At 40.9% G+C, this 25,910-nt stretch overlaps 1 protein-coding gene across 3 annotated transcripts in view; it reads left to right on the top strand.

The window, feature by feature from the left end:
• Positions 1-25,910, top strand: part of LOC109428393 (uncharacterized) — a 105,863-nt gene that overhangs the window by 621 nt on the left and 79,332 nt on the right. For 2 of the 3 annotated variants that reach the window (XR_009995973.1, XM_029855849.2), the window contains exon 2: positions 1-25,910. This exon is cut by the window's right edge. Coding sequence is in view for 1 of the 3 variants with exons in the window: in XM_029855849.2 (XP_029711709.1) it covers positions 1-513 (513 nt within the window). In the remaining 2 variants the exon portion in view is untranslated. The other variant, XR_003892822.2, reaches the window with a different exon arrangement.

Genomic DNA, 25,910 nt, shown 5'->3' with positions numbered 1-25,910 from the left:
GCGGTTCTCAAGACGAACAAGTGGCGCCAGGAGTACGGGGTGGAAACGCTGTGCGACAGTCCGGCCATAGCGGCCAACGCCAACAAGGCTCGGGTGCTGAAGCATCGGGATTGCACCGGCCGACCGGTGATCTACATTCCGGCCAAGAACCATTCCTCCGAGCGGGACATCGACGAGCTGACCAAATTCATCGTGCATTGTCTGGAGGAGGCGTGCAAGCGCTGCTTTGAGGAAGTGACCGACAATCTGTGCATCGTGTTCGATCTGGCCGAGTTCAGCACGTCCTGCATGGACTACCAGCTGATCAAGAATCTGATCTGGCTGCTCAGTAAGCACTATCCGGAACGGTTGGGGGCCTGCCTGATCCTGAACGCGCCGATGGTGTTCTCTACCATTTGGCCGGTGATCAAGGGATGGCTGGATGAGAACACCTCCGGCAAGGTGGTGTTCGTGTCGAGCGAGGAGGAGCTGTGCAAGTATCTCATTCCGGATATATTGCCAACGGATATGTAAGGCGGACGGCCGTGCTGGCAGGTAAAACAAACATTCCATGTGTAGAAGCATTCCCACCAAATGGGGTTTGGAACGCGCCGTGTAGGGATACAGGTATGTCTAGTGGCGTGTCCGAGGGCTTCACTTTGTCAGGGAACTATGGGAGGTCCATTTAATCAAATTGATGACTAAGGATGTTAGAAACAAGTTTGCATGATGCTAGGGATTCATAAAGTTACGAAGCTACTCTAAATAGCACATCTTTTTGTCTTATCTGCACTAATATTTGAAAAGGGTCACTCAAGGGTCAATCGGTGTAACTGTAAGGTTTGCATATATACTGTCATCTGTCTTCTCTTTGCAGAAATAAGATGTCATTTCTCTTTCATTACTTTTCGCATACTTGTTACCAAATGGGATTTCCTTTGATACAGGCAGTACCTGTTGATCGCTGCTTATCCTTTCTGCTTAATGATATCGTTTCATTTCATGACTCATTCTGTCAAGCTTCATCTTTGTTCTTTGTTCTAGACGCAGGCGGTCCTTTAAGATGTATGCGCCATAGTTTATTACCCTTTTCCTTGGTGGTCAAGACACTTCTGTTACATGTTTTTCTTGATTATTACGATTATCCTTGAATTGTGCCATTCTCTAAGACCAGGATTGGATTTCATCTTTCTCTCCTGAATCAATAATCTTGACAGCGCTTCCAGCGATTCCATAAGAGACCAAGTTCGTACCCTCTTTCGATTAGCTCTCGTAGTGTCGCCAATACTTTCTCATCTTGTTTGGAGACCAATTGTTTGGGACGAACCGAACATTAACAAGAGGAAGTGTGCTATGGTGCTTTCGGATTTCAAAGACCGACTCACATGAGATGAAACTAAGAACTAACTTTATTTTACCTACAATATCTTAAATACTACTATGCATTTTTTCCCTGGGTTTTACTGTGCCATGACGCACTTGCATCTGTATCCAGCAATTTTTACTGTCTCTGTCTGCTTATCTCAATTCTATTTTCTCAACTATCAACGCCAAGTCAAGTATTTCTGGCGATTCATTCGTTGAATTCTCAAGACCTATATTTGGTTGAATTGGAACCACCAGGAATGCATGTGGTTGTCCCCGAGTAACAATTTAGGTTTGGCATTTGAATAGCCATGTGTGTCAATGCGCTTCAGCAAGTTATCGCGCTAAGATTTCGGTAATTAAAAGTCTTGCTCCAATCGAGAGAAAACAGCAAAGATCACAAGGATGCGTGACTCAATCGCAAAGCAAAGATAATGAGTTGTAGCTTGCGCTCAGTATCTCGGCCCGATCCTCCAGGTCAGACGCCTCTCCTGGAAGATGAGAAATACTTGAAGAAAGAAGCCTTTACTAGGTTCTCTTATTTCTGAGTATAGTTTCCACTTCCGTAATCTCGGAGTCCAGAGGTTTCTTAGGTGAAGGTCTAGTGAAACTACTGTCCTCTTTGTCTGGCTCATCGCACAATCGACCATGACCAGACTTATTACTAACAAAACACGATTTCTTAATCATTTTTACTACTCACTCAGATATCAGATAACTGCAGCAACAACCCCGCTTTTAAGAAATTACTGGTTCGAAATTATCCTCTCTGGAGCCACCAATGCTAGTTTCTTACCGGGTTCAATATACCGCGCGATGGGTTCGATATTTTTCACCTATTCGACTGTATCCCAAGACAGAGCCAATGAGTTATGACAAGGTAACTTGCATTTCGGCCTATCAGTGAAACAGTCTTACAAAGAAAACGTCACTGTTCCTCTCGGGAGCCACCAAAGATGTCGCATTCACCATACCCGGCTGTTACCTTTGGTTCGTTCTTAATCCTTATCTTAATTCTACTTTCTCATCTATCTTAAGCATTTTCTAGTAGTTATATGTCTTAAAACACTTCGTACATAACTTAAGTTTGGATATCTTAGTGACTCGTTCTTGTCGAGATAGTTTCGTGGAAAAATAGCAATCTTCTAAGCATTTTGTGCGCCGAATTGCACGTGCGACACTATTGTCGAGTTTTCTCCCGAGTTTTGTCGTGATGAACATTCATTCGTTCGGTTTTCTCCATTGCAGGTCTCTTATGTAGTGTCACATATTTCTGGGTACATTCGACCCGATTCACTTATAGATTGTATGGAAGTTTCCAATCGTGGAAGATTGTCTAAGTTTTAATATTCGGCTTTCGTTGTTTGTGACATCAAACGCAAATATCGATCAATCTTTTGGGTTACCGTTAAAGCGGAGTAACTCCATGAACATTTGTTTCTCACGCAACATTTGCGTTGCAACACGTTGCTTTCAATGTCTTCTTGATTCTTATTTTGCAGTTTGCGGTCGATTACTTCTGGCTTTGTGTTTGATGCTGCAGTTCACTTCATCTGAGACATTTCATCCTACAGTTACTTTATCAAGTCTTTCATCTTCTTGATGTTGCTCACTCCCGCTCCATCTTGATGATTTTCTTTTTATAGGAATTTGAATTGATGCATTCCCTATGTCACTGTCAGGGGTCACTTGGTTCTCCAATTAAGGAGATCCTTTTCACCAGGGCTTTGACGTTTTCCAACCACTTTGTTTTCTCCGGTTAGGGAGAGAAGCTTTCACTTGAGTGAACTTAGTCCGGAGTTCGGATTAATTATTACCTTGGAGTAAGCTTTGAACTTAGTCTTTATTTGCAATTTTTACAGTGTGTGTCGCAAACATTGGTGTTGTACTTAGTTAGAATTCGTTTCTGATTTATTACTGCCATTCGAAAAAAATGGGTTTGCACACAGTTAGATCCAGATTTATATAGTAGCCCACAAAGATGTACATAAGGAAAACTTTTGCTAATTGCAGAAGCTTAATCTAGATTACTTAACTTGTTGTTGTTCACAGTGCTTCGTTGTCTCAGCTTGTCTCATCGTACTTGTTCTCCAGTAGCAGATGTCGACATAAATTTACTGCATCTCGTCTTCTTCGTTTGATTTGTGATTAGTGATCACATACATTTGAGCTACTGCTATTATAACCCTGATGAGTTCTCTGTAGAATTTCCATATTTGTGACTAGGTTATCAAGATCTTCCGAGATCCTGATCGTGTTTACCCTAGTGCTGTTCAGTGTTCTGGTTAAATCGTCTAATAACTGTTTATAGACCGTTTTCGGCTTTCCAAATGTGTCTACCAAACGTTGTATTACCTTCGGAATGTTGGCTGCACCTATCATGAGGTTCGATACACTTCTTGCCGCTTCTCCGACTAAAGCTTCTTCCAGCCTGGCGATGTTTTCCAATTTAGTATATCCTCCTTCTACTGTTGTTTCGACATAGATCTGCTTGAAACGCGGCCATTCCTTTGCGTTTCCTCAACAATCGTCCTTTCAAGATCCAGAGTTTTCTGCCTGACTTCGTTCTCCTTTTCGTGACATTTGGGACAGAGTCAAGTTTCCTGCTTTGTTGGCTTTCGTTCCACCTCAACACAAATAAGGTGAAACCATCTGTCGCATTGATCGCAACAGACCATGTCACATTTGTCATCGGGCTCATAGCATAATCGCTAATGACCCTTCTAGTTGATTACGTACTGAAATGACATTGGTCGATACTTGACCATTGGTGGAAACTGACGGAACCTTCGGCTGAAGGTGGCCTCGATGAGTGGCCTTGATGGATGGCCGATGAAATTGTCTCAATCGGCTGATTGAGACGGACACACTGCTACGTTTGCAGTTTGGCGGAAGAATCTCGAACCTTTCGAAATATCGTATCCTTGCGAAACTTCAGGCCGACTGCTCTAATGGTGTGAGAGCGTAAGGTTACTGAAGTGGCTCAGATAAAATATTGTCGAAGAGGTGAAGTGAAACTTCTGAGATGAAAATTCAAAACCTTAGAGCTGGTTACTTGCATTAGAAGTCCTGGCTTTCTTAGAGGCTCGAAATCCACCTTGGTAGAGGAGTCACTTCCCGAGAATGAGTTCTTTCACAGTGAAACGCACTCTTTCGACTGACAAAAGATCATGTATTTCGTTGGTTCAAGTAGTGCTTATAAACTAATTCTAAACCTAAAGGAATGACACATCGACGCCTTATCATGCTTTATTTCTGAATCACGTGATCAGCCTACGTCTGCGTGGTGCAGTAGGGTCCTAACCTTATCAGTTGTTAGTTTGCGTATTCTCTTTTGGTTTGTTTATACAGGGCGACAGTCTACTGTGATGATTCATTGATTAAACTTGATAAGCTATTGGTGCATGGAAAGAAGCAGATAATTGCGTCTATTTAATGTGTCGAAATCTATGATTTATTTAGAAATGCTAACTCTTCGCAATGGTTGCGAACAGACATCGTAGTCGTAATCGTAATTTTCCTTCGTGGAAGTGCTCTTTCTATGCAACGGCTTTTTATTTTTCACTTTTGACAGGTTGCTCTTCAAGCGACAACCCACGCTTTTGCTAGTAACGAGTTCAAACTGTTTTCCTCTCTGGAGCCACCAATGTTAGTTTTCGATAGAACAATATACCGCGCGAAGGTTTCGGTATCTGCTGACTTATTCCAGCCGTAATTAACGGCGCAAAAGTTCGACTAAATCGCAAGACAAAGATAGTGAATCTTGACAATGTTTGTGTATTTCGGCCCTATCCTTCAGGTCAGACACCTCTCGCAAGCGAAGGGTTGATTATCTGTTGGATATAAAATACTCCGATCAAAGTCTAAATGCACAATCTTGCTTGGTCAATAATCTTATCATTGTCACTTGAATTCTTGATATTAGAACTCCAGAGCTAGAATCCTCTCGCAAGCGAAGGCTACACCTGTTTTTACATCATTAACCAAATCATCAATGGAGTTTAAGACATCTGGAAGCCCTAGACGAGCTTTCCCGGTTAGTCTAGTAATAGTTTCTCTCCCGCTGAAAACTTCACTACCGACTTGTCATCAAAAATAAAGTCAGCACTCAACTGTGTCCGGATTCAGAATGATAGCTGTATTTCTCATCAGCTTACATCTAAGTTTCCTACAACTAGAGTTACCTAGATTTACGCTTTCGATTTGGAAAAATCCTATGACTAATGCGTAGCAGGAATGCTACAATATGGCAATTTTCGCACCGTTTCGTCAATAAGCCTTTGGTCTCGTAGATAATCTTGATAATTTATTAGTTCCAGATTACTGACAAGATTTTCTAAAGCTTCCGGAATCTCAATAACAGCAATCTTGCTTTCTTTTCGAATTTTTGTCAACTCTGTCACAAGTTCATTATAGATGGTTTCTGGACGGCCGTAATTCAACTTTAATCTTTCCATAATGTTTTCGACGTTTCCGGGGTCCATCATTAATTGATTGACGCTTCTTGCAGCTGCTCCCACTAGAGACTGTTGTAGTCTGTTCAAATTTTCCATGGAGGTAAATCTTCCTTCATCAGTGGTGTCTTTAAATATTTTTTTTCAAATTTTGGCCACTCCTTTGCCGATACATCGAACTTTGGTAGGTTAATCAACGCCTGTCTCTTTAGGTAGATTGTCCAATCATTTCCAGTGTTGTTTGCCGGTTCGATCTTGATGCGTTGGACTGCATTAGTTATTGCATTCGTCATTTCTGGTGGTTCGAGTTAGTTGGTGCCGGAGAAGTCTGTTTCTCTGCTGTCGCACCTTGTTTATACCATTTGGTTTGGTCTGCCGTACACTTGGCACAGGTCCAAGTTTCCTCAGCAGTAGGCGTACGCGTTAACCTGGCGCACTTGATATTGCGAATCTTTTCTGAAATCCGCATACCGGCCAACAACTGGTGCGCCGACAGCCCATGCGCCGGGCTGTGCGCCATACAAAATGTAAATAAACAAGTGTCAAAATGGTTCGCGCCAAGAGCTCTATCTCTCTTAGGGTTCGGTTCCATTTTTTGTCTAAAACATTGAACGTCTTTATGTCTGGAAATAATGTACAACAAAGATATTATTGACGGTAACAACGCTTTTACTTCATTAAACCACTGATTAATAGTGATTTGGCTAGTGAAAAACTTGGCGCATACGCAATCGGCGCGCAAATTGTGCGCTGGTGTGCGGATTTGAGTTAATCGTCGCAAAGTGCCCAACACACATTATACCCTGGCGCGCAACCTAGAGGTCGAAGAGAAACTTGTCGAAATGCTAAAAATTCTCGAGAAGCTCAATATGATACCAGCGATCACAATCATCGCAGGCAACCATATTGTCCTTATGGTCCTTCTCGGTACACAACCGACAATTTCCATTTGGATTGTTAATAAGGTTTGGGTTGTTAGACATTGTCTCTTGTTTCAATATGCTACTAATTGGTTTAGTAGGCTTGCAAATACAATTGTATCAACAGCTGTAAAATTGTCTATCAATATGCTACTAATCAATTTAGCAGGCTTATAAATTCAATGACGTTTATTGTTTAATCAATATGCTGCTAATCAAGTTTAGCAGGCTTACAAATCTGATTTCACCAGTTGGTTGTGAAAATGCTACTTATAATTTAAGTAGGCTTACAAAAAAATAATACAAATTGAAATGTGTATCAGTTGTTACTCTCTGGAGCCACCAAAATGTTATCCAGAGTACAAATGTTTTTGTCACGGAAATGGCAATCAATCTTGAATGATTCTCGAGATTCTGGCTACTCGTTCGAGAAGCTTTTCCAGAATTGAAAAGCATTAAAATTGAAGCTTTCCGATGTCGTGAGTTCGGTTTAAGGAAGAAAACGACTGATTCACGCAAGTTTCAAAATACAACTAACTTCCTATATTCAGAATAACGTTTATATACAGGGATTGCTTAATTCTAAATTTTACTACAGAATACCTGCGAGACCTTTTTCATTCACGTGCCTCGCACATGTTTCGAATGTCCGCCTGCTTTGCCGCCTGCTTCAAGCAATCAGTTGTGCTCCGGATTTATCTGTTTTGTTTACCGTATCCGGTCAGACTCAGTCGGTCAGGGGTTTTCCGGTTTTTCCCTTTTGTCTTGCAATTTACACGGGCGGGCGTCACGTGATCGGAAGGATCGAAGTGAAGAGAGAGTCGGTACAGGCGGATCCTTGTTATGTCTAGTTTGAAGGATCAGTTTTATTGCCGTTAATATTCGTTTTGCTTCGTAGTGCTAATTGTTTGCACTGTATTTTATCATAGCGTCGGAAACAATCATCATAATCCTGAAGCATGATGTCATATCGTAAATGAATCCACATCAATCGCGTCAACTCTAGCACTATGGTCCTTGGCTATTATAACTAACCATTCTTTCATAATATCAGATCCCTTCCAATTTTTTGATAAGGAAACAGCACGATCACTCATAAACATGACCTCAGAAATGATTTTCTTGTAGTCATCTGCACTGTACGTTTTGTAATCACACATATTCTTACCAAAAACGACAGTAATCATGATTTCGATGATCTCTCCGTTGCTTCGAAACGCTCTAATCATCTGCAATTGGGATAATCCGAATTCATCACGTTTCCCCAAACGTGAGGAAGTGATTGGAACATAGGACTTAAGTATCGGAATCGATACCATAGTCCAAAATTTACCTGATGCAACGAAATAACGGCGTGATCTACCATCTTCCAAGCTATGATGATCATTATCAACTTCCCGGTTATGCGCGCACCAAACAGAATCATACACTTCTGTAAAGGGATTGGCAACCCGTAAAGGAGTTGTCTTTATTGCTCCACTAAATTGTACGTTAGTTTCACGTTCGGTAGTTTGAGAAAACCACAAGGAATTCTGAAACAGAATGTGTCCTTCATGAACATCAAGTTGAAGATAAATATCAGTCCCGTGAGGACGGATAGCAGCTGGAAGGCTACTGCCCAAAACACTCCGGACATAGACATTGAATTTCATCTTGGATAGCCTCAACAGGGTTTCGATTCGATTAATATTTCCTCGATTAGCTGATGACTCCTCGATGCGGCGATCCTCGATATTTATTTGCTCGCCAAGATGAGTTTAAACTCCCAACTTGGTGTAGTTCCCGTCCGATAGGGTTCTGGCTCACCATAGATGTGCACCTTCGGGCTTCAGCACTTTCCGATGCAGCGAAGCGATAATAAACTTGGTCCTCGAGAGTAAGGTCTATTGTTGAATTGCACTTTTTTCCGCTGATGCACTTACAGCATACTGTAGAAACACTTTTTTTAGTGTTTTCGCTCCGGTTGCTGTTGACTTTGATGAATAACACTATCTTTCGCTAACTCACTTGCAGCATACTGTTTCGATGCACGGTACTATTTTGGGAACTTTCCAACACTTTGATTGAATACAATCTCTTATCTCCTCTCTGGAGCCACCATAAAACATGGTCTCTAGAAGGGATTTCGAAATATTTCGGAATGCCTGCCGAAATTGGTGCGATTTAGTCGACACACGAAAGTAAAGCGTACTGCTCCAGCCCTCAGACTGAAAGTTAGAATAAGACCTTGTTCTGTCGAAATTATACTCGCCTAAACGAGTAATCCACAATCGAAGGGAAACGAGATCTTATTAACGCGTGTCCATATCCGGATTGTTGTTGTTCGAAAATCCAACGTATTGCCTACGTCCCTCAGAATAATCAGCCTAGTATACCTAGTAACTGCAAGTGGAGGTCGAGGCTGCCCGTAAGACCTTCTAGCGTGAAACTCTACTCCGTCGAAACGATACTCGCCTGAACGAATAATCTATGTTCGGAAGGGAGCACAGCCTTACGCGTACTTGCCTTGGCGTGGAAGCCGGGAGAATCGGTCTTCTGGATACTTCAGACTGTCAGGCTAGTACGCCTAGTACCTGACGGTGGAAGTTGGAGGAAGATGGTCTTTCCCAGAATGTTCAAGTTCCATTCAATCTGAATGGAAATTGATTGTTGACCATACCAAAGGTATTTCTTTCGAGGAACGATGTTTACCGATTCGATGTTAAAACGTTACTGCATGTATTTCGAGAATTGCCTTATATATCTTAGTTTCGAACCTAATTCTAGAATGCGAAGGGACGGCAAATGGTACAATTGTTTTTCAGGTATTTTTGTCACGCTTGATAATAAATTTCCAATTTTACGATCCTTCATTTTCGTGGGCGTCAGCCCTTTTTTCTCGACGTTGGGATGCATTTATTCCTTCCCGCCTATTCCTGCTATTATGTAACCCAGCCACTGGCCTTAACCGATTGTTGTCGTGGCGGTCACCTACCTTCTTAGAATTTTACCGAAACTCTAGCTCTGGCCTAACCGGCGCATAATCATGCAATCGTGCCCTACGCCTTTCCTTTCCCGATGCGTACACTGCGTGCATCCAGAGCTATTACAAGATCCTAGCTCTAGCTCTGGCCTGACCGTCGTATAATAATGCAATCGTGTCCTACACCTTTCCTTTCTCAATGTGTACACTGCGTATATCTAGAACTATACGAGTACCTGGCTCGAGTACGGCCGGCGCATAATAAGTATGAACGGTTCGGACCCTGCATCTCCCCCGGGGCGTGCGCCGCATGACAAGTGTTATTATTGACACTTTCTCTTTCGTTCGATCTCTTTCTTGGTTGAATGGTGGGATCGTCAAGGATCGAATCTCTACCTGGTTCACTTGTTTGGTTGTTGTGGGATGGATTATTGATGCTTGTTTTTTTTTAAGGAACATTACTTATGATTGGTTCGAATTATTGCGATATGGTTTGCGCCCCATAATTTGCTAATAATATCGTCGCGTTCTTAACATTACTCTTCTACTACAAAAGTCACTCACTAACTAACCGTTTGCGACTCAGCGACTTACTCGGTTATTACACTTACTCTACGACAGAATTACTGTCGGAGTTCTAAAAATCACTAGCCGGTCTTCTGGCGCCGACAACACCTCACAAGAACACTTCCTGGAGTTCACTTTTTCCTCTCTGGAGCCACCAAATGTTCTGGTCGCACTTGGCGCGCAGAACTACTAAATTGAGGAAGTGTGGATTTCGCATTACAACCAAAACCCTCGGCAGTGTCGTTAGAACTAACTTTATTTCTTACCTAAACTATCTTATATAATACAATTTCCTGCCTGGGTCTTACTGTACCATGGTAGAAAAAAACGGCACACTCGTTTTCACTTTTATCGATTACTCACTTCGTGGCGATGACATTTTTCAGCGCAACTTCTTGGTTTGCAATGTTCTTAATGTGCGTTTTAACGTGGCTGTTGTAAGCCTTCAAAATGAAGAATAAAATCTCCAGTGCTACTATTATGATAAGCACTATCGCGATCAGTCGTATTTCTTCTACCGCGATGTGATTTGTCACGTGATTTTCCGTTGAGAACCAACCCATCGTTTTGCAGGGATATAGTCGTGGAGAAACTCCTTCTTCTGCAGAATTTCCATATTTGTGACTAGGGAATCAAGATCTTCCAAGATCCTGATCGTGTTTACCCTAGTGCTGTTCAGTATTCTGGTTAAATCGTCTAATAACTGTTGATAGACGATTTCCGGCTTTCCAAATGTGTCTTGCAAACGTTGTTATTACCTTCGGAATGTTGGCGGCACCTATCATGAGGTTCGATACACTTCTTGCCGTTTCTTCGACTAAAGCTTCTTCCAGCCTGGCGATGTTTTCCAAATTAGTATATCCTGCTTCTACTGTTCTTTCGTCATAGATCTGCTTGAAACGGGGCCATTCCTTTGCGTTTCCTCAACAATCGTCCTTCAAGATTATTCAAAATGTTTCTAATGTTGCCACCTTAAGCGCGCTTATCTGAACTTCCATCTAAAAGGCTGAGCAGGCTTTATTTACCTCAAGCCTTAAGGTCTGAGGTCACGCTTCTCACGAGAGAGAGGATTTCATGGGTTTTTGGTATATTCTGCGTAATTTGTCGAATATGAGGTCGAATATCGCAATTTCCTCATGTGCAATTATTCTTCAGGTATCCCAGAGTCTTCTGTAAAAATTTCATGATTTTAGGATATCCCAAATTTGAATACCGTGGTCAAGAGCGATCAAATCTACAGACAAAAAGTAGATGATTGTGCACTTTACTTGCAAATTTGATACACAAAAAAGTCATGTATCCTCAAAAGCCCATGTGCAAATACTGTTATAAGTTCATAGATGCTGTAAACGTAAAAAAAAGTACATGTTACAGCATAAAACTTTGTAAACCGTGCTTTTTTAGAAAATGTAATTTTGGTAAAACCATTCAAATTTACTCAAATTTGAGAGGAGCCAATCTCCCATTTTCTCTCATCCAGAGAAAGAGCAAGAGCATAGCGGGTAGCGCAAGGATTCAGGGTTACCAAAAATGTCTTGTGGTGGTAGGATACATTACCAACTAATTGAAATTATGTCACATACTGAAAACGCGTTTGTTTATAGTATAAAAATGGTTCATATCACAAGTGCAAGTAGCAGTGAAATAAAATGAAAATATAGCAAAAGACGTATGCACACATTTATCATTTTATTTCAATCATTCACCCTGTGAGGAAATTAGAAGAGTCGAGGCATTGTTGGCAACCCTACGCGGTTTACTTTCGCTCTCCATCGTTGGCTCTGTATTTACGACTGCGGTGCGTTTAGTTGTTCACCTCTAAGGTGCTCGAATCCAAACAGATAAAATATTTTTTTTTTCATTTATTATCAAATTTGTAACAAAAAACTTTAACCGTTTTTCAATTTTTCTTTTTTATTCCTGTTTTGCTTATAAACCAAATGAAAAACAATAACATCAATGCAATGGTAGAAACAGCAGAGCGAAAAAAAAACGATTATGAACACAATCATTTATATCAAATTCATTGTTGGATAATTTAGTAAACTTATAGATATTCTCAAAAGTTGAGTATTTCAGGGAAACAAGTATCATTTGATAGTGCATGGTTACTCTGCTAAAATATTGATGAGATGTTTTATATCTTCTTCTTCTTCTTTTTTGAGTATTGTTCTTCTTCTTTTTTGAGTATTGTTCTCACTAAGACGAAGCCTGCTGCTCAGCCTGCTGCTCAGCCTGCTGTTCTGTGAATCAAGGCACGTGTTCCCACGTTTGATTTTTGTGCTATGCCATTGAAAAGAGTTAATTTTCTGTAAATGCGGCACTACTCAAACGTCATTTTAGTGAGCTTTTGCATTCATGAGCTCTTCCATAGTTATAAATTTTGACTTTTCTCTTCCAATGACCATTCTGTACTTTTATATCGTGTTGTAGGCCCGACGATAACACTAAGCACATGAAAGTAGAGGCAATTCCCATTATAAATAGTTTATGAATCGTTAGGAGATCATACCCGCCATTTTCGACATTTAGAATTACTAGGAATTCCATGTCCAAATCTGGGTGCGCTTTGGTAATTTGAGGATTTTCGAATAGTATAAATAATTATTCTACATTCTTAGGAATATAAGGAACTTTTTTGCCCATGAGAAAGAATTTTTCAATTGATATTTTCTTACTGAAAAATAAAAATACAAATCTCCATTATTTTATGGAAAATTCGCTCAAATTTAAGCAGATTGGCCAATATAATCACCAATATCTCGAATCCCACTAATTTGATTCAAAAATTATGTTCAGATGATTGAAACATATTGTATTCAGCTTTCTTTTTATGGAAAAGGATTGAAAATTGGTTGATCGCAACGATAGATATTTATATATTAGTAAATTTCATATTTTTGAAAACTGTAGAGCTCGATTTTCAGGAAAAACTTAAAAACTGTTCTACTTAAAATTTTTTGCTGCACGATCTTGATATCAGCACATAGTTATGCATCAAAAATTTTGGTCGTTGATAGAAGCTCATGACTTTCGATTTATTTTGTAAGTTAGTGTTATTTGTACACATCTCGGTCCGCTAGAGAAGTTCAAGGATTTTTGAAGAATCTGTGTAAAATTCTTGACTTTTGGAATTTCTTGTTCATACCTGGATCCTCTAAGGGACCGTCCATAAATCACGTAGCAATTTTGGGATAGAATGGAGTTCCTCAAAGTGCTACGCACCATGTAATAGGTATGGGAAAAGCTACGTCATTTGTGAATGCTCTATAAGTTTATTTGAATATTTTAAAAATGTAGAATTTCTTATTCTACATTCATAAAAATATTAGCGGGACTCACTAAACAGATTAATTTGCTGCGTAAGCCATGATTTTCTGCTTATTTGAAATGTTTCATGATTTTGCGAATGAAATAATCGAAGATTGCCTTGGTGATCGCGACGTTTAATCAGTTTAATCAGTTTACACTGTTTAGTGAATCCCCTTATTAAGAATTATTTGTCCGCAAAGATAGTTTGAGTATTTTTGAAGAATCTATAAAAAATTAACGACTTTGAGAAATATTTAGATTTTTTTGTTCTTATCTTGGTTCGCTACGGTAATTCGAGGATTTCCAAAAAAAAGCTATGTAAACTTAATCAATTTTAGGATTACCTGAAATTCTTGACCATATTTTATCTATAAGGTAGTTCAAGGATTTTTGAAGAAACTACGTGAACCTTATATAATTTTTTGTCCATATCTTTAATTCTTTGTCCATACATTGGTCCACTAAAGGATTTCAAGGATTTTTGAAGAATCTATGTATAATTCTTGACTATTGGAAATACTTAGAATTCCTCCCGGAATTCCTTCTCTGATTCTTACAGGATTTTCTTAAGAAATTCCTCCTGGAATTCCACCAGGAATTCCTCCTGGGATTTCTAAAGGAATTCCAACTGGGATACCTCTACGAATTCCTCCTAAGATTCCTCCTGGAAATCTTTTTTTTTTAATCTAGTTAATTTATTGAAGGCAATAACTACTTGATTGTAGTGATTAGTTCTGAATGGAGGCCAATGTACTCTAAGTTAGGGCAACTAGAGGTTAGGAGGTCACATTTTTCAAGGATGGGTAAGGTGATGATTGGGTAACGAGTTTCTCTGGAAATCATCCGGGAGTACTGCGCTTGTGTGCTCGGCGTCTGCTGGTGTTGGAATCAACTGTTGCGTGGGTTGTTCTTCCGGATGGCCAGGATTTAGTTCAGCAAATCCTCCTGGTATGCAGGAACTCTTCCTATGATTATTACATGTTATTCTTCGGGTATTCCATCAATAATTCTTTCTGGGATTTCTCCAGGAATTTCTCCAAGGAATCCTCTGGGAATTCTTCCAATAATATCTCCAGGAACTCCTCCTAGGAATCTCACAGAATCTCATTTTTCTTGAGATTTCTTTAGCAATTCACCTGGGATTCCTCCAGGAATTTATCCTAGGATTCCTCCAGGAAATTTTTCTAGGATTCCTCCAGGAATTAGGATTTCTCCAGAAATGTTTACTAGGATTCCCCCAGGAAATCCTCCCGGGATTCCTTCAGGAATTCCTATTCGGATTTCTTAAGAAATTTCTCCTGGGATTCCTTTTCGAAGGCTTCATGAGCTTCCTATGGGAACTCCTCCAGGAACTTCTTTAGGAATTCCTCCTGAGGACTCTCCAAAAATGTCTTCAAGAATTTCTCCTGGAATTCCTCCAGACCATTCCTCTTTTGTGAATCCTCCAGGAATATTTTCGGAAATCCTTCAAGAATTCCAACACAAATGTCCCCTCCAGGAATTCCTCCTAGGTTTCCTCCGGGAAATGCTCCTGGGATTACTCCAGAAACTCTCCCTAGTAATAATACGGGAATTTCTTCTTGGATTCCTTCAGAAATTTTTCCAGGGATTTCTCCAGCAGTTTCTCCACAAATTGCTCTTTGAATTCCTCTAGGAATTCTGAAAGGATTCCTCCAGGAATTAATAGGTACAGGAATTGCTCCACTGATTCTTACAGGAGTTTCTTCTGGGATTCCTTCTGCAATTCCTGCTGGCCTCCTCTAGGCATTTATCTTAGGATTCCGCTTGGAAATCCTCTAGGAATTCATGCTAGGATTCCACCTAGAATTCTTTCATGGATTACTCCAGAAATACTTCCTGGCATTCTTTTAGGGGTTCTCCCAAGAACTTTTCCTGACATTCCTCCAGGAATTGCTCTTGGCATTCCTCTAGAAATTCCTCCTGGGATTCTTCCAGGAATTCTTTCTGGGATTCTTCTGGGAATTCTTGCGAGGATTCCTCCAGGAATTCCTCTTAGAATTCCTCATGGGATTCTTCCAGGAGTTCCTCCTGGGATTCATTCGTGAATTCTTCTTTGAGTTCCTCCATGAAATCTTCCTTGGATTCCTCCTGGAAATCCTCCCAAGGATTCCTCCAGAAATTTCTCCCAGGACTCCTTCAGGAAATCCTCCTCGGGATTCCTAGAGGAACTCTTCTTAGGATTATTGCATTGTTTTCTTTTGGTATTCCTCCAATGATCCTTCCTGGGATTTTTCCAGGATTTTCTCTTCGGATTCCTTCAGAAATTACTCTTGGAATTTCATCAAGAATATCACCAGGAACTCCCTCTAGGATACTCACAGGTTTTTTTTACTGAGATTTCACCGACAATTTCTCCTGGGATTTCCTCCTGGGATTTCTCCAAGAATTCCTTTTGGAATTTCTCCAGAAAATTCTCCTAGGATTCCCCCAGGAAAACCTCCTGGGATTCTTTCAGGAATTCCTCTTCGGATTTCTTCCTGAGCTTCCCATGGGCATTCCTTCTGGTATTTCTCCAGGAATTCCTTCTGAGGTTTCTCCAGAAATGCCTTCAAGAATTTTTACAGGAATTTCTCCTGGGATTCATCCAAGCCATTCCTCTTGGGAATCCTCCAACAATATCTTCGGAAATCCTTCAGGAATTCCACAAAAATATCACCTAAAAATCCTCCTCTGGGATTCATTCGTGAAATGTTTCTGTGGATCCTCCAGGAATTCTTCCTAGTATCCATACAGGAATTTATTCTTGGATTCCTTCAGCCATTTTCCCAGTGATTGATCCAGCAATTCCTGCAGTAATTATTCTTTGGATTCCTTTAGGAATTTTCTAAGCCTTCCTCCACGAATTTCTACAGGAATTGCTCCAAGAATTCTTACATGAGTTTCTTCTGGGGTTTCTTCTGCAATTCGCCCTAGAATTCCTCTGGGAATTCATCCTAGGATTCCACTTGGAAATCCTCTAGGAATTCAGCTAGGATTCGACTTGGAATTCCTTCATAGATTGCTCCAAAAAAACCTCCCAGTATTCTATCAGGTATTCCTTCAGAGGATCGTCCTGGAATTTCTCTTGACATTCCTCCAGGAATCCTTCTGGGAGTACCTCGTGATATTGTTCCAGGCATTCCCGCTGGGATTCTTCCAGAAATTACAGGTATTTCTATTGGCATGTCTCCAGGTATTCCTCTTGGCATTCCTCCTGGGTTTCATCTGTGAATCCCTCTTTGGATTCCTCCAGCATATCCTCCTAGGATTCCTCCAGGAAGTCCTCCTAAGATTCTTCCATGAAACCCTGGAGAGTTTTCTAGAAATTTCTCCTAGGATTCCTCTAAATTTGGTCGCGGGGCTTCCTATAGGAATTTCTCCTATTATTTCTCTAGGAATTCCTCCTCAGGCTTCTTTAGGTATTCCTCCAAAGTTTTCTCCAGGAATTTCTTTTGCGAATTCTCTAAGCATAACGCAAATTCTTCAGGAATTCTTCCAGAAATTTCACCTGTGACTCCTTTAATCTTTCTGGAATTCCTCCTGGAACTCTTCCTTGAATTATAACTGAAATTTATTCTGGGATTTCTGAATCAATTTTTTTCAGGGATTTGTTCAGCAATTCCTTCAAAAATTTCTTTTTGGGTTCCACTAGGAATTCCTCCAGAAGCTATTCTTAGGAGAAATCTCAGTAGGAATTCCTGGAGGAATCCCAAGAGGAATTTTAGGAGGACTTAAAAATTGTAAGAAATGCCTGGTGGAATCCAACGAAAAATTCCTAGAAGAATTCTAGAACGATTTTCTGGAAGACTCTTACGAAGAATTTCTGGAAGATCATCAGAAGGCATTCCTGGAGGAACCCCAAGGAAAATCCCTGCAGGAACTCCAGGATGAATTCCTGGAGATATCCCGGGAGGAATTTCTGCAAGAATCCAAGAAATAATTCCTGGAAAAATCCCAGAAGGAACTCCTGCAGGAATCGCAAGAAAAAAATCATAAAAAAATCCCAGGAAAAATGCATGGAAAAATCCTATGTAGAATTTCTGAGAGAATCCCAGGAGAAATTTCTGGATGAGTCCTTGAAGAAAATCCTGTAGGAATCCGAGGAATAATTCCTAGAGGAATCCCGGGAGGAAACCCTGGAGAAATCCCAGAAGAAATTCGTGGAGGAATTTCTCAATGAACCACGGATGAAACTGTTGTGGGAATCCGAGGGGGAATTCCTCGAAAAATCCCGGAAAGAATTCCTTGAGAATGCTCAGGAGGAATTCCTTGAGAAATTCCAAGAGGAATTCCTGAAGGAACCCCAAGATAAATTCCTGGAGAATCCCCAAAAGAAATTCCTGCAGCAGAAACCCCGGGAGAAATTCCTCGAAGATTACAACTAGAAATTCATGGAAAAACCCTGGAAGGAATTCCTGGAGAATTTGTTGAAGGAATTCCTGGAGGAATCCTAGAAGGAATTTCTGAAAGAATTCTAGTAGAAACCTCCAGTGGAATTTCCACATGAATGCCTGAGAAAATCCCGGGAAGAATTCCTGGTTGTTTCGTGGGAGGAATCGAAGGAGTAATTCCTGAAGGGATCCCAGGAAAAATCTAGCGGGAATCCCTGGATGAATTTCTGGAGCAATCCCAGGAAGAACACATGGAGGAATTTTATGAGGGATTTATCAAGAAAATCCTGGGAGAAATTCCTGGAAGAATCCCAGGCGAAACCTCTCGCGAAATCTCGAGAATTTACTTGAGAAATCTCAGGAGTTTCACCGGGAATCCCTGAAAGAGTTTATACTCCCAAGATTTTCTCGATAAGTTTCTCTGGGAATTCCTGTAGTTTTGCCGGGATTTCTACTAGGATTTCCTCCAATAATTCCTCTAGAAGTTCCTCCGAGAATTCCACAAGAAGTTCCTCCAGAAATTCTTCCAGGAATTTCTCTAGAAGTTCTCCCGGGAATTCTTCTAGGAGTGTCTCCGGGAATTCTTCTTGGTGGTCAACCAGCAATTTCTCTAGACGTTCCTCAAAAAAAAATCCTTAAGAAATATCTTCTGGGATTCCTCTAGGAGTATCTCTCCCGGGAATTCCTCTACAAATTCCTCCAGATTTTTTTTTCTAAGAGTTCCTCCTGAAATTCTTCTAGGAGCTCCTACGGGATTTTTTCTTTTAGTTCGTTCGAGAATTCCACGAGTGGATCCTTCGGGAATTCTTCTTGAAATTTCTTCAGAAACTCATCTTGAAATTCCTTCAGAAATTCCTCTACGAGTAACTCCAGGAATTTCTCCAGGAGTTTCTCCTAGAATACCTACTAGAAGTCTCTCTGGGAATTCTTCTAGGACTTCCAAGAATTTCACTAAGAGTCCCCCTGGGAGTTTCATTGGGGGTTCCTCTAGGAGGTTCTCCCAGAATTTCTATAAGACTTTCTCCTTGTTCCTCAAGGAGTTTCTTCAGCAATTTCTCTACAGGTGTTTCAAAATTATTCTATGAGTTTCTTTTTATAGTTCCTGCGGGAATTCCTCTATGCTGTCCTTCGAGACTTCTTCTAGGAGTTACAATGTATTTTTTTTTCTTGGAGTTCCTCCGGAAATTGCTCTACGTAGAATTAGCGATACCAGTAGAATTCGTCCAAAACTACCTCCGAAAATTCCTATGGAAGTTCCTTCGGGAATTCCTCAAGGGATTCCCACCGCAAATTTTTCTAATTGTTTCCTTCAGTAATTTCTCTTACAATTTCTCCGGAAATTCCTCTGAGAGTTGCTCCAGGGGTTCCTCCAAAAATACCTCTTGGAGTTCCCTTCAGAATTTATCTAGGTGGTCTTCTGGGAATTCCTCTCTAGGAGTTTCATGGGATTTTTTTCCCAAATTCTCACCGGGAATTCCTCTGGGAGTTCCTTCGGGTATTATAACTTGAATTTCTCGAAGAGTGTCGTAAGCAATTTTCTTCAAATGTCATGTCCTCTTGGAGTTCCTCTAAACATCCTGCAAGAAATCCCGTCGGGAATTTTTATAGGAGTACCTTCAGAAATTTCTCCATAAGTTCCTCCTAGAGTTCCTCTTGAAATTTTTCTTGGAGTTCCTCTGAGAATTCCTTTAGGCTGCCCTCCGGGTTTTTCTTTAGGAGTTCTAATTGATTTTTTGTATGTTTCTCTAACTAAAGTTTCTCTAAGAAATCCTGTCGGAGTATTTTCAAGGATTTTTCAAAAGTTCCTCCGAAATTGCTCTACCAGTTCTCAAGGAATTTCTTTCTAGCAGATCCTCTGGTGATCCTTCGGGGAGATACCACGAGAATTTCTGCAGGCGATCCTGATATTCCTCTAGAAGTTTCAATGGGAGCTTTTTCTTGGAGATTCTCCATAAATTCCTCGAGTGATTCTTCCGGAGTTTCCCCGGGAGTTGCTCTGGGAGTTTCATTTCTCCTAGAGAAATGGCTGAAAAAACTCCATGAGGAATTTAAGGAGAAACTCCTGGAAGAATTCCGGGAGGAACTCCCAGAGAAATTCCCGGAGGAAGTCCTAGAGGTATACCTGGAGGAACTTCTAGAGCAATTCCCAGAGGAATTCCTAGAGGAGTTTTTGAAGGAACTCCTAAAAGAATCCCCGAAGAGAATTTTAGAAAAAAAAAATCTCTTGGAACTCCTGAAAGCACCTAAAGAATTTACCAAAGAATCTCCAAGAGGCATACCTGGAAGAACTCCTATAAAAAATCCCACTGGAACTCATCGAAGAGAAGTGGAGTTCTTCCGGGATTTCAACTTAGGATTCCACTTGGAAATCCTCTAGGAATTCATGCTAGGATTCCACCTAGAACTCCTTCATTGATTTCTCCAGAAATACTTCCTGGCATTCCTCCTGACATTCCTCCAGGAATTCCTCTTGGAATTCCTCATGGGATTCTTTCGTGAATTCCTCCTCGGATTCCTCCAAGAAATCCTCCTTGGGATTCCTATAGGAACTCTTCCTAGGATTATTACATAGCTTCCTTCTGGTATTCCACCAATAATTCTTCCTGGGATTTTTCCAGGAATTTCTCTTCGAATTCCTTCAGATATTACTCCAAGGAATCCTCTAGGAATTCCTTCAAGAATATCTTCAGGAATTCCTTCTAGGATACTCACAGGTTTTTTTTCTGAGATTTTACCAGCAATTCTTCCGTGATTTCTCCAAGAATTCCTCTTAGAGTTTCTCCAGAAAATTCTCCGATGATTCCCCCAGGAAATCCTCCTGGGATTCCTTTTGGAATTCATCTTCGGATTTCTCCTGGGATTCCTTTTCGTAGTCTTCCTGAGCTTCCTTTGGGAATTCCTCCTGGTATTTCTCTAGGAATTCTTCCTGAGGTTTCTCCAAAAAGGCCTTCAAGAATTTCTCAAGGAATTCATCCAAGCCATTCCTCTTGGGAATCCTCCAGGAATATCTTTGGAAATCCTTCAGTAATTCCACAAATATATCTTCTGAAACTCCTCCTGGGATTCCTCCTAGTATCAATACAGGAATTAATTCTTGGATTCCTTCAGCCATTTTTCTATGAATTTTCCAAGGCTTCCACCACGAAATTTTACAGGAATTGCTCCAAGGATTCATACATGAGTTTTTTCTGGGGTTCCTTCTGCAATTCGTCCTAGAATTCCTCTAGGAATTCATCCTAGGATTCCACTTGAAAGTCCTTTAGGAATTCGTCGTAGGATTCAACTTGGAATTCCAACATGGATTGCTCCAAAAATACCTCCAAGTATTCCTTCAGGGGATCCTCCAGGAATTCCTCTTGGAATTCTTCTGGGAGTACCTCGTGGGATTGTTCCAGGCATTCCTGCTGGGATTCTTCCAGGAATTCCAGGTATTCCTATTGCATTCCTCCAGGTATTCCTCTTGGAATTCCTCATGGGATTCCTCCAGGAATTCCTCCTGGCATTCATCCGTGAATTCCTCCTTGAATTCCTCCAGGAAATCCTCCTAGGATTCCTCCAGGAAATCCTCCTAGGATTCCTCCAGGAAATCCTGGGAGGTTTTCTATAAATTTCTCCTAGAATTCCTCTAAATATTGTTGCGGGGTGTCCTAAAGAAATTCCTCCTAAGGTTTCTTTAGGTGTTCCTCCAAAGATTTCTCCAGGAATTTCTTTTGGGAATTCTCCAGGCATATCTTCGGCAAATCTTCAGGAATTCTTCCAGAAGCTCCACCTGGGACTCCTCCATTAAATCCTCCTGCGATTCTTTCAGGAAATCTTCCTGGGATTCCTCCAGGAACTCTTCCTTGCATTATAACAGGAATTTATTCTGGAATTTCTGAATCAATTCTTCCAGGGATTTGTTCAGGAATTCCTCCAGATTTTTTTTTTTTGATTCCACTAAGAATTCCTCCTGTAGCAACTCTTATGAGAAATCTCAGTAGGATTTCCTGGAGAAATCTCAAGAGGAGTTCCTGGAGTTAACTCAATAGGAATTCCTGAAGGAATCCCAAGAGGAATTTTAGGAGGTATAAAAAAATTAGGAGAAATATCTGGTGGAATCGAAGGAAAAATTCCTAGAAGAATTCTAGAACGATTTTCTAGAAGAATCTTATGAGGAATTTCTAGAAGATCACCAGAAGGAATTTCTGGAGGAACCCCAAGGGAAATTTCTGCAGGAACTCCAGGATGAATTTCTGGAGATATCCCGGGAGGAATTTCTGCAAGAATCCAAGGAGTAATTGCTGAAAAAAATCCTAGAAGGAACTCCTGGTGGAATCCCAGGAAAAACTCTTGGAAAAATCCCAAGAAAAATGCTTGGAAGAATCCTAGGTAGAATTTCTGATAAAATCCCAGAATGAATTTCTGGATGAGTCCTTGAAGGAAATCCTGTTGGAATCCGATGAAGAATTCCTAGAGGAATCCCGGGAGGAAACCCTGGAGGAATCTCAGAAGAAATTCGTGGAGGAATTTCAGGAGGAATTTCTCAAGGAATCACGGTTAAAACTGTTGTGGGAATCCCAGGAGGAATTCCTCGAAACATCCCGGAAAGTATTCCTTGAGAATGCTTAGGAGAAATTCCTTGAGAAATTCCAAGACGAATTCCTAGAGGAATCCCAAGATGAATTCCTGGAGGAATCCCAAGAGAAATGCCTGCAGGAAATCCAGGAGGAATTCCAGTAGAAATTCCCGGGAGGAATTCCTCGAAGATTACAAGAAGAAATTCATGGAAAAACCCTGGAAGGAATTCCTGGAAAATTTGTTGAAGGAATTCCTGAAAGTATATCGTGGGAGGAATCCAAGGAGAAATTCCTGGAGGGATCCCAGGAAAAATCTCGCGGAAATCCCAGGAGGAATTCCTGGAGGAATCCCAGGAGGAATTCATGGAGGAATTTTAGGAGGAATTTATCAAAAATAAAAATCCTGAGAGAAATTCCTGGAAGAATCCCAGGCGAAATTTTTCGAGAAATTATTTGAGGAATTCCTAGAGAAATTCTAGGAAGCATTCTTGGATTAATCCCAAGAGGAATTCCTGGAAGAATTCCATACGGACTTCCTGAGGAATCTCAAAATGAATTTGTGGAGGAATTCTGGAAAAATCCAAGAAGCAATTCCTGGAGGAATCGCAGGTAGTATTCCCGGAGAAATCGGAATAAGAATTTCCGAAGTACTCAAGGATCCTCCTAGGATTCTTACTGGGATTCCTCCAGGAATTCCTCTTGGAATTTCTAAAGTGATTGTTTCAAGGATTCCTCCAGGAATTTATTCACGAATTTCCCCTGGGATTCCTCCATGAATTAATTATTGAATTCTTACTGGAATTTTGTCTTAGTTTCCTTTAGGACTTCAGAGATTCTTATTGCGATTCCTCCAGGAATTGCTTCTCGGATTCTTCCAGAAATTCCTCCTGGGATTCTTCCAGAAATTCCTCCTGAGATTCCTTTATGAAGTTCTTTTGAAATTGCTGCGGAGATTCTTTCTGATTTCCTTCCAGGAACTTCTTCTGGAACTCTTTCAGGAATCCCTCCTTGGAGTCTTCCTAGCATTCGTCCTGCGATTCCTTCAGGAAATCCTGCGGGTCATCTTTGCAAAATTCCTCCTAGAACTCGTCCAGCAATTCCTCCTTAGATTCTTCCAGACGTTCCTTCTGGGATACCTTCAAGACTTACTCCTGGGATTCCCCCAGGAGTTTTTTCCTGGATTCTCCCAGTATTTTTGCCTTCGATTCTCCCAAGCATTTCTCCAAGAATTTCTCCACAAATTCATTTTGAGATTCTTCCAGGAATTTCTCTCAGGATTTTTTTTTGATAAGTTCCTCATAAAATTCCTCCCGGGGTTTCTACTGGAATTCCTCCTGGATTTCCTGCAGGCGTTTCTATTGGGGTTCCTCCAGGAATTCATCTTGGGATTCCTCTATAGAAATGCCTCTTGGAATTTCTCAAGGAATTTCTCCTCAGCATTCTCAAGAAATACTTTCCGGGATGTTTCGAGGAATTCCTTCTGGGATTTCCACAACAGTTTTAACCGTGATTCCTTGAGAAATTCCTCCTGGAATTCCTCCACGAATTTCTTCTGAGATTCCTCCAGGGTTTCCTCCCGGGATTCTTCTAGGAATTCTTCCTCGGATTCCTACAGGATTTCCTTCAAGGACTCATCCAGAAATTCCTCCTGGGATTTTCTCAGAAATTCTACCTAGGATTCTTCCAAGCATTTTTCTTGGGATTTTTCCAGGAGTTCCTTCTAGGTTTTTTCAGAAATTACTTCTTGGATTCTTGCAGAAATTCCTCCCAAGATATCTCCAGGAATTCATCCTGGAGTTCCTGAAGGAATTTCCCTTGGGGTTCCTCTAGAAATTCCTTCTGGTGATCTTCCAGAAATTCCTCGTAAGATTCTTCCAGAAAATCGTTCTAGAATTCTTCTAGGAATCTTTCCTTGGATTCCACCAGATATTTCTCCCAATTTTTCTATTCCTCCTTAAATTCCTCTTTGGATTCCTTCAGGAATTCCTATTGAGTTTCCACCAGAAATTCCTACTGAGATCCCTCCAGGAATTCCTCTTGAGATTTCTCCAGGAAATCCTACTGAGATTTCTCCAGGAAATCCTACTGAGATTTCTCCAGCAAATCCTACTGAGATTTCTCATAAGCGTTGCTACTGGTGGAATTCTTAGTGGAATCCGAAAAAAAATTCTGGAGAAATTCCTGAACAAATCCCTGGAAGAATTAATTCAGAAATTCCAGAGTTATTGCCTGTTATAATACAAGGAAGAGTTCCAGGAAGAATCCCAGGAGGATTTCCTGAAGGAATCGCTGGAGGATTTAATGGAGGAGTCCCAGGTGGAGCTTCTGGAAGAATTCCTGAAAATTTTCCGAAGGTATGCCTGGAGAATTCCCAAAAGAAATCCTGGAGAAATCTTTGGAGGAACACCTAAAGAAACCTGAGGAGAAGTTTCTGTAGGAAGCCCCGAAACAAAATTTAGAGGAATCTTAGGAGAAATTTATAGAAAACTTCCCGGGATTTCCTGGAGGAATCCCAGGAGGATTTCCTGGAAGAATCCCAGGAGGATTTCCTGGAGGAATCCTAGGAGGATTTCATGGAGGAATTCAAGGAGGAATTCACGGATGAATGCCAGGAGGAATTCCTGGAGGAATCCCATGAGGAATGCCAAGAGGAATACCTGGAGGAATGCCAATAGGAATACCTGGAATTCCTGGAAGAATCCCAGCAGGAATGCCTGGAACAATCCCACGAGGTACTCCCAGAAGAATGCCTAGAGGAATTCCTAAAGGATTCCCTGAAGGAATACTTGGAGGTATTTTTGGAGCAATCCATATTGGAATTCCAAGTTGAATCCTACGACGAACTCCTAAAGGACTTCCAAGTGGAATCCTAGGATGAATTCCTACACACTTAATTCAGATTGCCGGGATATCAGCATTTTTCCATTCTTCTGCCAAAATTTGCACAGCCGAGCGATCAGCAAACAACAATTTTGCCGGGATCTCAGCAATTTTGACAGTTCATTGCTGAGATTCGGCAAACGTTTTGCTGAGAGTCAGCTAACAAACGTCACTTTTTGCTGAGACATCAGCTAATAGCTTTGCTGAACACACGGCTGTGCGCGTTTTTGCCGAGCTCGCAAATTTGTTTTAAGTGTGTAGAGGAATTCTAGGACGAATTGTAGAAGGATCCCCAGAAAAAAACTCATGTAAGAATCCTTGGAGCAATTCCTGTAAAATTTCGTGGTGGAAGCCTTGGAAAATTCAGAGAAAAATGGCTGAAGGAATCCAAGAATTAATTCCTGTATTGATACAAGGAGGAATCCTAGGAGGAGTTTCAGAAGATATATTTGTGGAATTCCTGAAGCATTTCCGAAGACATTCCCGGAGGATTCCCAAGAGGAATGGCTTGGATGAATTTCTGG

This window comes from Aedes albopictus, chromosome 1 (genome assembly GCF_035046485.1).
Source record: "Aedes albopictus strain Foshan chromosome 1, AalbF5, whole genome shotgun sequence".
NCBI lineage: Eukaryota > Metazoa > Arthropoda > Insecta > Diptera > Culicidae > Aedes > Aedes albopictus.
Note: the sequence above shows the minus strand (reverse complement) of the source record. Positions and strands in the feature narration are given on the sequence as shown.